At 42.1% G+C, this 10973-nt stretch overlaps 2 protein-coding genes across 5 annotated transcripts; one reads left to right on the plus strand and one right to left on the minus strand.

The window, feature by feature from the left end:
• The first annotated feature begins 130 nt into the window (after positions 1 to 130).
• LOC124190671 (adipokinetic hormone/corazonin-related peptide receptor variant I-like) lies at positions 131 to 9577 on the plus strand. 4 transcript variants are annotated; one of them, XM_046583491.1, is made up of 11 exons: positions 131 to 437; positions 714 to 1049; positions 4274 to 4670; positions 7169 to 7317; positions 7385 to 7490; positions 7907 to 7947; positions 8037 to 8194; positions 8387 to 8525; positions 8670 to 8738; positions 8830 to 8917; positions 9181 to 9577. In XM_046583491.1, the coding sequence occupies exons 3-11, from the start codon at positions 4329 to 4331 to the stop codon at positions 9445 to 9447; spliced, it is 1359 nt and encodes a 452-aa protein (XP_046439447.1). In that variant the 5' UTR covers positions 131 to 437; positions 714 to 1049; positions 4274 to 4328; the 3' UTR covers positions 9448 to 9577. The 4 variants fall into 4 exon arrangements, with proteins under 4 accessions (XP_046439447.1, XP_046439446.1, XP_046439449.1 ...); XM_046583490.1 differs by having other exon boundaries at positions 131 to 1049; XM_046583493.1 differs by having other exon boundaries at positions 131 to 1049; positions 8390 to 8525.
• A 29-nt stretch (positions 9578 to 9606) lies between these two features.
• LOC124190674 (NADH dehydrogenase [ubiquinone] iron-sulfur protein 4, mitochondrial-like) lies at positions 9607 to 10651 on the minus strand. Its single transcript, XM_046583496.1, has 5 exons — positions 10497 to 10651; positions 10290 to 10431; positions 10024 to 10199; positions 9814 to 9960; positions 9607 to 9745 (listed from the first exon to the last, which is right to left on the minus strand). The coding sequence occupies exons 1-5, from the start codon at positions 10565 to 10567 to the stop codon at positions 9715 to 9717; spliced, it is 567 nt and encodes a 188-aa protein (XP_046439452.1). The 5' UTR covers positions 10568 to 10651; the 3' UTR covers positions 9607 to 9714.
• Between the last annotated feature and the right edge of the window lie 322 nt (positions 10652 to 10973).

Consider the following 10973-nt stretch of genomic DNA (forward strand, 5'->3'; position numbering starts at 1 on the left):
TTTGCTTCTCTCTCTCCCCTGCCAGACCTTTTTAATCTAAAAAAAGGACGAGTGATGAGGAAGAAAAATAGAATGTACTTTTTGAAAGCCTAATCAACCGTCGCGAAAGGACATCTTTTTTACAGCTGTGTAGGTTGGTCTCCTTCTGTTTGAAGTTGTTGCCGAAATCAAGGATTGATTGTTGAGAAGCACTCTTTCACCGTGTCCGCGCCCAGTCGTCGTTGAGTTGGTTTGCTGCTCCCACTTAGTATCCGAAGAAGGAACTTTGCGCCGCTCTTGCATGAGTCCTTTCTTTTGAGTTCGTTTGAAGAGGAAAAAGTCGATGCACCGTACACCGTACACCGTACACTGTCCAACGTCAAATTGGATCTACTCAGCCCACATTCAAAGGATTACCGAGTGCTTAAATTCCCGGAGAGAAAATGTCGACAGTTCCGGTGAGTTGATCATAATTGTAATCGTCGTCTAACTTGTTGAATCCACGTGGAAGATTTGATGCACGGATGACGGTTTTGCTGCTATTCTTGTCTTGTCGTCTGAGTAAATCCCTTGAAACTTGAGAGCGATCCGAGTAAATGATCGTTGGCGAGCAACAAGGTCGACGAGCGATGATTATCCAAGTCTATCCAGCTCGTTACTACTATGTCCTCATGCCACCAATCACTAGTCTGCGGCCCGTCTTCTCTCCATTCTCTTCATTTCGTCATCAATAGGTTGGAAAAGGCCGTCGGAGTAGGAGTATCCCAAAATGCCAGAGACGAAACGCATCTTATCAGAACGGGTGGAGAAGGAGGAGAGAAGAAGGCCGGATGGGGCGAGGGGAAGCTGCGCCCGCGCTTCGCGCTTCCATCGGTAGCCGTTCAAGCTGGCGTCTCTCTCGGCCCATTCGGTCCGAAAAGCCACGGTAGTGAAGATGCTCTGTTCCGCTGCCCTCCAGTCTCAGTCAGCATTCGAACGTCCACTCTCGTCATTCAGCATTTAGCACAACTCTTTTGATTCCCAAGTGAAAACCGTGCGACAGCTGCACCATTCCCGTCCATCCAGTGGAAGTAAGTCCCATTCAGTTACATATTTGAATCGAAATCCTTTACCTGTAGACTTGTAGACTGTATATCGCTTTTTTCTCCGCTTTTCTCCTTTCCACCTGATGACGTAAATGGTTCCATAGAATTCTCGGGGTGTAAACTTCAGGTTAACTTCGGTTAACACTTCGGTTAACTTCAGGGTCACGTTCCCAAAAGGATAGCACCATCTCTACCGAGAAGCGCAGTTATTTTAATTATTATTATTATTATTTTTTTTAAATATCGATCCTGCGTTATTGTTGCGTGGAAATGACCGTTTTTAATTGGTGGTTGTAATGACGTTTTTCATATTTGGCCACAAGGAAAGAAAAAGAAAAGTGGTAGCCCCTTTCTTAAATTTTCGGTTGGTTAGTCGATTCTTTAGATGCAAATGAAGCTTCCTCATCAAAATGGCAAAGGAAAAAGCCCCCAAAAGCTGTCTGGTTGTTGATGGCACGAGCGGCAGTCTCTTCATCACGGTTGATGGCCATCGTATATCTTCCTAGCACTAACAACATTTCCATCTATCTATCTATTTATTTAAGCCTGATAATGTTTACTTTGATTCCACTCGACATCTCGTCTGATGGTGACCTTCTGATCCATAGTGGGTGAGTTGCCTGACCATTTTTCGATTCTAAACATTGGCCAGTAATTGAACGTGAGTAGGAACAAAAGGGACTTACCAGTTATGGGCCAATCGTCGCTGGTTTGAGTGACGTCCGAAATAGTATTTTCGTTTCTTGCCCAGAATTTATGACCAACAACTTCATTTTTTGACTAGTGGGGGGTTTATTTGACGTTCTCACTCGAGCTCTTCTCTCTGTGTGCTGTTTCGTTTTGATGGGCTAGACGCAATCGACTCGGGTTTTACGTTGGCGATAGCGATTGGACATTGGCAAGTTGAGCAACGCAACACCTATAGCCGATGTGCCGTTTGCTAAACAAATAAACACACACACACTCAATGCCGCAGTGGCGAAGGAGCGATGAAGAACTGGCGAGTAGTAGTAGCTCGCATAAAATATCGAATCGCCAGACAGTCCCGTGCAAATGGACCGTGCGACACAAAAATGAGATACGAACAGCGGCTGACACTTTTGCGTGCGTAAGCCGGTCTTCGTCTCTGACGACAACACATATATCAACAGTTTTCAAATGCGACGTCTACAAATAGCGAACTATTCAAAGAAGCGTGGCGGCGGCAGGCCGTGCAGCGGAGGCACAGATTTTTATAACAACTTCCAACTTTGTTTTTTGTTTTTTTTATTCACGAATGGTTTATATCGGTTGTATCATCTCCGTCGCTCCGGTGTAGGGTGTCCTGCCAAGTGAGGTGGCATAATCGTACGACCGGAGAAACTAAAAAGACGTCGGACGTATATTTTATCCGAAAACTTTTTTAAACTTTGGAACATTTTTATGTGGCGATGTTCCGACATGAATACCTTAGCTCCGTGTCCTTTGTTGTCGTTTCTATTTTCATCCGTGAGAAATCGCGCAGTTTCTTCATTGCCATTCAACTCGTAGTATAATTTTGAGTTTTATTCCTACTCAAGAACCAGACACTGTTGATTCCAAAAGCTGTATTTAACTCCTTATATAGTACGTTTACGATATCGAATGATGGCTGGAATGAATTATGGCCAGGCGAAAAGTCCGACGCCAATCCCGAACAGTTTTACCAAGTTGGAGATGCTGTAGAAAAAAGAAACGTTTTCCTTTTGGTAGTTATTACGTATCGGATTTCAAAAATAAATTCGGTCGTAGGTGGTCGAGAGGGGAGACCATTTTGTTGTTCTTCTCGGAACGGGACGGACGGATTTACATGGACTGCTTCATTACAATTTCAGAAAACGTGTAACGTTCTACATCCTTCTTCGCTAAAAGTCTGCAACTGTTACCGGTAAAAGTTATTAATCTACATGGTTCGTTAGCGCCCAACTTGGAACGAAGTGGCAGCTATGGCGGGTGGAAGATTATTAAAAGGCTGAAATGCGAAACCTCCAAGGATTGTTTTCCAAGGATTCAATGACCGAAGTGATAAACACTTGACGTGCTGTAGACGCTCATCAGCGGAATTACAAACCAAATCCCTCCTACGACTCCTTGTATCTGCCATATAAAGCTTCGTCTCAGCGCGAAGGGTATTACAGTTAGGCCAAGGATAATTAGTAAGCGAACGAGCTGAGCCAAACAAAGTGGTTTGTTGGAAGAAAGAATGGGCGGAGGAGTATGTGGAAGATTCACGTCGTTCCGCTTCGTCCGACTATGTGCAAAGCAAGCACAGACAGAGAGCTGGACAGAAATCATCAAATGTGTGAGTGACGCACCGCTGTCTGCCGTCGAAATCCGGTAGTACAAAAAGTCTTTGGGTATATACTGAGCCTTTCTTTATTCATCAAAGTTGATGTTGCGACTCAACGGGGCAACCGAAGACGGGCTCGACTGCCGATGCCAGCATTTCGCTGGCCTATCATCACCCGCGGTCGCCGACTCGAATCGAATAATGACGACTTGCAGCTCCAGCCCTTAGGTTTTTTTTTTCAATGACGGTTTCTTTTTTTATTATTTTACCGACCGACAGTCTCCTATCAACCGTTCGTCTCTATTTGATTCGACATTTGGTAATTTGGTTTGCTTTAGGTTACAAAGGCTCCGCGCGTAGCGTTCGGCGTCGCCGACACGCGACCACCCGCTTGCCGTATCATTCCGTAATGGTTCCGATTCAAAAGTTGAGATTCTCTTCGGGCAGTTTCTCTTTTCTTTTATTTGATGTATACCTTTTGGCATTTCTCTTAAAGCCCTGTCATGTTGCGGAGGTTGTTGAGTAATGAAATTGGTTACTCGTCCCGGATGCATTATTCGACCATTCGAGTCTAATGCAGTTTTGCGTCAGAGCTGTATTATCTAGAGTAATTGCAGCGGTTTGCTACAGAATTCATAATACATGCTCTTTCTTGATTCGTCCCTCTTGCCTACCAAAAATAATCAAGATGAAACATATCGATCGTTTTTCGCTAATACCATGCATACCACGGAAGTGGTTTTCTGAAGGGGGGTTCCTCGGGTCTATCTCCCCATTTCTGGCTTGTGACTAACAATCTGTTGATGCCGAAGGCCCTGGTGTGTTTACAAAGTTGCCATCATGATTGTTTAAGAGTAATTACGTATTTCTCTTTACTTATTTTTTTTCTTTTTCTTTTTAGTTTGACGATTTCCAACGCTTGCGCTTTCAGAAGCCCGTTACTCCGTTTCAGCGAAATGTGTTCCAACGACAGCAGCAGCCTGAGCGGCACTATGTGCATGATGACTGAACGGGATGCGTCGTTTAGCGGTGAGAGCACCGTCAACCCAGAGTTTGACAGTGGCAGTAGTATTAGTGGCGGGAGCAGCAGCAGCACTACTGCGGTCGACTTATCCATGTTGCCGATCGACATGACTTTCAACGACGGCCATGTTGTGTCCATCGCCACCTACAGTGTCTTGCTTATCATCTCAGTCTGCGGCAACATCACCGTCCTAGTAAATCTGATCAAAAGGCGACACATCAGCAACCCGCGTGTCAATATTATGCTGACTCATCTAGCCATCGCCGACCTGCTGGTGAGTCTCTCGATTTTTCCTGTTGTACGACTAATCTATTTTTATAAAGAGCAACCGTCGGTAATCAACCGAGTTATTTCAAGCCTCTATTCAATCGCGGGGTAGTTGTGTGCGATTTTTACAAAATTCACCCGAATTAATCAAGCTTCTTTTAAGTAGACAAGATATACCGCCGGTTTTGATTAGATTTGAAGCGAATTGATGGGCTCTCTCGATCTTGAACCCTTTGAACTAACGTCAACCAACGGCTTGGCTAAACTTTTTTTAAATAAATTTTATTTTTTCGCCTATTGTCACAAAGCCAAAACGAGCTTCCCAACTCCTCTTTCCTATTGAAATGCTTCCAGCCGTCGAATGCCCCGTGCTTCTTCGGGAGCCAAAAAAAACAACAAACTAAACTAAACTTCCCGACGGCAAGAAACAATATCCAATGTCAAACGACAATTGTGACATTCTAGCCGAAAGTTGGTGGTGGCTGTCGCCGGGCGATTATATCCATCGCCAGTCTGGAGGTCTTTTGTCTTAGTCTTTCCATTCCAAAACGGTCTCCTTACCTTTCTGGAGCAGCACCCAGACCCAGCCCATGCAATCAATGTCTGTCGGTCTGACGTATTCGTCTCAACTTTTTTTTTTTGTCCGCCGTACATAAATCAAAGCGGTTAGGCGTGGAACTGTCGCCATTCGGTTCCTCGGAATGGCAGAGCTGGCCCCCGACGTAACAATAAACATGGGTTTATCACTCACGCGGGATAGTCACCACATGAAACTTTCATCGGCGTTTGTCGGGAGAAACAAGCTGTTGCTCATCGCCTCCAAAGCAACAGACTTGTAAATATTGCGGACCGTGCAATACTCCTCTTTCGGTCAGATTGCCAAGCCGACGAAGAGGATTTGATGTTTTGGCGGACACACACACACACACACACCAAGAACCCGATTTTTATATAGCGTAGCAAAACAGCAAAAAGGAACCCCCCTCTTGACTTTTTTTTTTTTAGGAATGTATCAATAAAGTCTGCCTGAGCTGTTTTGCGGCAGATATTTAATGTTTTATGATCTGGAAAAGGTCATCCAACATCCACTTCTCGGTGATCAAAACAGAATCGGTTGTCTTCGTTGACGTGTTGAATGACGACCAGCCAAACAGTCGCCGCCATGACCGCACACACTCGAAATGAAAAAGGAGAAAGATGCTCTTGTGTTAGGCGGAGTTGATGGAAAGTGTTGTGAATCACCAAAACCATCTGTGATCAATAATTACGGCTGTGCGGCTTATATATTTTGGTGTCCTTTTGCCAACTCCGTTTTCACCTGTTTTTTTTTTGGTTTTTGTTTGTTATGAAAGCGGAGTCGAGCCTCTACGTCGTCGCGTGTTTGTTTGTTTGTGATTCAACCAGGTGGATGAGATCGTGTCATTATTTTTTACTTGTCTCGCTGTCGGCAAAAAAGTTATTATTGTCTTGGATTTTCTTGGATCTGTGATGAACGACATCCGAGCTCATAGGCTCACGTCAGGTATCTAAAGTTCAATCCTAATGAGCGAAAACATCTGGAATGATGGGGAGAGTGAGACATGTCGAATCACGTCCCAGTTGTTTGGCAGGTTGGGAGCGTTCCGAACGCGAGAGATTTGTGTTATCGCTTCGTACGCAGAGATCTGGCGTCTAGATGCCGTTCATAAATGAAGGCGCAATCGGCCGATCAGAAAGAAACGGATTGAGAATAAATCAAGAAAGAAAAAAAAGGAGAGCATTCAAGATGGGACTTGGAAGATAATGGCCGACATACAGGTCGTTATGTTGGGACGCGTGCCTTTCTTTCTTTTTTTTGGCAGTCGTCATAGTAATCCCTGCGTTCAAGACATCAGAGTTTGTATTCAGCTCTTCCCTTTCTTAGTTCCGGAAAATAAATAATCAGAAGAAATGACAAGCGAAGAAAAGGAGGTTATCAATGGGTTTTGTATAATGTCCACAAAGCTAGAGGAGGCGGAAATTGATGACTTTGAACTTGACGGTCACGACGACATTCAAATAAACTACTGTATGAATAATTATTATACTTGGACTGACTGTTCACGTAGCGCCTAATCGAATTCGTGTAGCTAACCGGTAAGTCCATTAAGCCAGGCATTTTTACGATTAGAACTGGTATGCGCAGCAGTAGGCAACGCGCGTAACCCCTGACTAGAATTTTGGAGGGTATGATTGAAATCGTTTTTAAAACCCTATATTTTTTTTTCTAACGGTTACAAACCCAAAAGCCCCATTTGAAACTATTTAATTTTTCGAAAAGTTGGACTACCCCAAAAACAGGATGCATGCTAACCTGTTTATTAAGCCTTTTTTTTTCTACCCACCCGCCCTTATTCTACGCTATTATCGACCACTCACCATTACTGCTGTAATCGACTAGATTACACTGCGGATGCATCGCATGTTTTCTTACATTATACCGTTGTTTTTGTTTTTTGTTTTTTCTCTAATTTTATTTTTTACTAGGTTACGTTGTTATTGATGCCGATAGAGATTGGATGGGCTGCTACGGTCCAGTGGAGAGCAGGTGATTTTTCCTGCCGGATTCTGGCCTTTTTCCGGACGTTCGGCTTGTTCCTCTCTTCATTTGTTTTGGTTTGCATCAGCATTGATAGGTATGCATCGATGGACTAGATATAAATCAACACATGTTACTTTATTCCGTTGCTTTTTTTACACCAGATTCGGAGCTATTTTGCAACCCATGAAATTAGATTATTGGAAACGTCGTGGGCGTTTTATGTTAGCCATTGCTTGGGCTTGTTCCGTCATTTGCTCTCTGCCTCAGGTCGGTAATGTGGTTTATTTATTAATTCTATTTCATTGCCCTACGTTGCTAATAGAAACAGAACTGACTAAGTGTTGCAGCTTCTCTGCTGTTGAAAAAGTTGTGGAAATGGCGACTGATAAAAGCACACCGGTGCAGTTCCCAGATTTGAGCCATTTGAGATCATAAAATCTCTATGTCATCGTCCCACGTTTGCCACTTACAAAACAATCGCAAAGAGGATCGATTTATTTTTACCTTGCAAAGGTTCCTTGAAATATTCGGCTCTTCCTTTCCCACATTCCCTTAAAAATTGTGTCTATTGGAATGGAAATAAGACCTAAAAAACACTTTCTGGTCGCCTTGGCATTTGAAACGCGAAAGAGAATATGATAAATTTCATTTGCTCATTCTTGATTAATTTTGCATCTCTTTAGGTTTTCGTGTTCCACGTCAAAGCTCATCCGGAATACCCTTGGTAAAAAAAATATATTAAATTTGGCAACGTGAAAATTGAATGAAGCGAATGCATAACTGGATTCTGTTTGAATTTGATTTTTCGATAAGGTATGAGCAGTGCGTCACTTTTGATTCGTTTCCGACCAAGGCTCACGAGATTTCTTACGCTGCCTTCGGCATGATGATGATGTATGTTCTTCCACTCGCCGTATTCGTCTTCACTTACAGTTCGATTCTTTGCGAGATCAGCAGGAGGAGCAAGGAAGGTAAGCTGGCCGTTAAAAAAGTGGAAAAATAGATAAAAACCAAATCCCCAAATAGTCCCGCACGCAAAAGAAAAGAAGGGAGGAATCGCTAGGGGTATATGAACCATGAAAGAATGGTTATCCTTACGGCGAGAGTCATAACCTGGAAAGCCTAGACAATATTCACAATCGGATGGTTTTTATTTGATCAAGCAGTCGGACAAGAGGAGGGTATCCGAAGGGTGACTGTCGGTACGCTTGGACGAGCACGTATAAAAACCGTCAAAATGACTCTAGTGATCATTTCCGTTTTCATTTTCTGCTGGACACCGTACAACATCATGAGCATCTGGTAATAACAGAAACTGTTTTCCTTCTATTTTATTTTTTTAAGTCGTTGGTTCTAGGAGGAGTGCGCAAATTAAGTTATATAAGAATCCAATCCGCCATATTTCTCATTTGTTATTTATTACGCGATTGCAACCGTCTGAATCAGGTTCTGGTGTGACAGAGATTCGGCGCTTCAAGTTGACCAACGAATCCAAAAAGGCCTTTTTCTTTTCGCGTAAGCCTCGCCCACAAAAATTATTACTCGCAATCTATCCAAATTGCTTAATGACTCGTACTTTTTAATTTCCATGATCTGTCTATTTCAGGTGTACCAATTCTTGCTTCAACCCTATGGTGTACGGTTACTTTTCGCGACGAACGGTTCGCAGATCTCACCACGAACTTCACAGAAAGGTACGTACTTACGTAGTTCACAACCTCAAGAAGCAAACAGAGACAAATGACAAAAGCAAGCATTTGTTTTGGATTTAAGTGCACATACTTGTTATTGTTGCATTGTTCATGCAGCGTATCATCCATTGCTAGGCTACAGTTGGAAAAGTGTATACCTTACAACTTTTTCCGCTTGGCTTCGTTGTACATCCTACATCGCAGGCGATTTTCTTGGGATTCACTTGGTAGGAGGTACTTCTTATACATTTTTATTATTCCATTAGGTGGTCTATCATCCCAGTCGAATGGCATCAAGGGCCTTGGCTCCCTCACTCAGAGTAGATTGCAATTCTAAATCATTGAAGGAAGGAGCAGTAACTGAACCGTGTTTACCACAGCAGCATCTACCGGTTGCGACTGCCGACGATCCTTCATGTCAGGGACAGGCGGAACCGATTTTCACCGCCTCCTCAATCGCCGTAGCTGTTAAAAGAAGTAATAGCTGGCTGAACAATCGATCGAACCCTAATGTCGTCACACATATTTTTTAACCGTATTCTATGATTGAAGGGGAACATCTTTAGTATGTCTGTCGTCGCTGTCCACTTCTGAACCACTTTGTACATATAAAGGATGTCCTTGTCGTCAATCGATAACTTTGAATACAAACATAATCTTGTATCATAAGAAAATGATTTATCTAGAATATCCACTTTTCACGGTGTATTTATAACTAGACCAAGTTCAAAGAAGAGTAACCTTTATCTACACATTTTCATTTAAAGATCAATATTGATCTGGATTTCCTCGGGTCAGTCTTATTTGGTCGAAGTGCGGGTTTTCTTATTCCTGTTTACAAGAAAAAAAAATCACGTTTTCAAGATTACGCGTCAGACAAGAAGCTTATAAATGCTTACCAGGAAAAGTTTATTCCATAAGACTTGGGACGAGGCTGCTTTTCAACAACTTCATTCACAGAATAATCCCAACCATTTTTTTCACAAAATGCAATAGCTTCTTCTTTATTGCCAAAGCTCAATTGCATGTTGGAGAGTGGATCACCTCTGCATATTGTCATAAACCAAGATTTAGAAACATCAGATGGTCACAATATTTTTAAATCTTACGAAGAAGCCCAGCCCATTAGAGGGTTTTCCCAGCGTTCACGGGACTCAAACTCCATTTTCCATTTGTGGGTGTTATTAGTGCCAGACTGCATTGCATGCTTGACTGGTTTCCAGATGCGAACATGACGGGTTGTAATGTGTTCTTGAGGTACACCAGTTAAACTACTAATGTCAACCTGAAATTTAAAATATACCAAAAGATAAATAATCGAAATGAAATAATTGCAGTGAAACCTAGAAGATAATAAAAAAACAAATAATTTTACTTTGTTTTCAACAGTGATTAAGCCATCATTTTTTTGAGAAGAAGAGAGTAGATCATCCAAAGATTTCAATGGTGCATCTTTGAGCTGGGCAAGCTTCAGAGGATCTTCATTCATCAACACGGAAGTGGAACCAAATGCTCTTCTGCACAAAAATAAAAGAAAAAATTCTTACTTTAACCTGAAATATGTAAATTTTGAATACCATACCTGGAAGAGCATGTCAAAACAGATTGAAAAAGTTTTAGGCCAGGGCGAACATTCACAATAACACTCGCCATTTTTACGGTGCAGACGATACGTAAAGTTCGGAAGAGAACAGGAAATATGAGAACAGATTTTCCTTCCTTTCTTTATTATTTTAAATTAGTATTCATACATATATATTTATGAGTTTTCTTGAGTTTTACTATATTATTTGAAAGCATAAAAGAGGAAATATTAGTATGATAGCTTTTAGCTACGTAAAAAATAAATGTTTAACGTCTTACTTTGAAATCTTCCGCTAGATGGCGAAGATGTAGTGTATCCCAAATATAAGCCGGTGACGAATCACGAATTCAGGTAGTTCAAAAATTCTGAATAAATTACATGAATAACGTGATGCCATATATTGATTGCGCGGCATACAGATAGGTAAAATAAATAATACTACTTTTTGCATGCTTATGTCTCTACCATTAGCCC

Source organism: Daphnia pulex, chromosome 3 (genome assembly GCF_021134715.1).
Source record: "Daphnia pulex isolate KAP4 chromosome 3, ASM2113471v1".
In the NCBI taxonomy this organism is placed as follows: domain Eukaryota; kingdom Metazoa; phylum Arthropoda; class Branchiopoda; order Diplostraca; family Daphniidae; genus Daphnia; species Daphnia pulex.

What these genes read in the sequence shown, in the direction of transcription:
- LOC124190674 (XM_046583496.1), bottom strand. Translation starts at nt 10,567, where the DNA reads ATGGCGAGTGTTATTGTGAATGTTCGCCCTGGCCTAAAACTTTTTCAA. An exon ending in TAATCACTGTTGAAAACAAA is followed by an intron (nt 10,200 to 10,289) that starts GTAAAATTATTT and finishes TTTAAATTTCAG; the next exon opens with GTTGACATTAGTAGTTTAAC. An exon ending in TATGGAATAAACTTTTCCTG is followed by an intron (nt 9,746 to 9,813) that starts GTAAGCATTTAT and finishes TCTTGTAAACAG; the next exon opens with GAATAAGAAAACCCGCACTT.
- LOC124190671 (XM_046583490.1), top strand. Translation starts at nt 4,329, where the DNA reads ATGTGTTCCAACGACAGCAGCAGCCTGAGCGGCACTATGTGCATGATG. An exon ending in GTTTGCATCAGCATTGATAG is followed by an intron (nt 7,318 to 7,384) that starts GTATGCATCGAT and finishes TTTTTACACCAG; the next exon opens with ATTCGGAGCTATTTTGCAAC. An exon ending in GCTCATCCGGAATACCCTTG is followed by an intron (nt 7,948 to 8,036) that starts GTAAAAAAAATA and finishes TTTTTCGATAAG; the next exon opens with GTATGAGCAGTGCGTCACTT.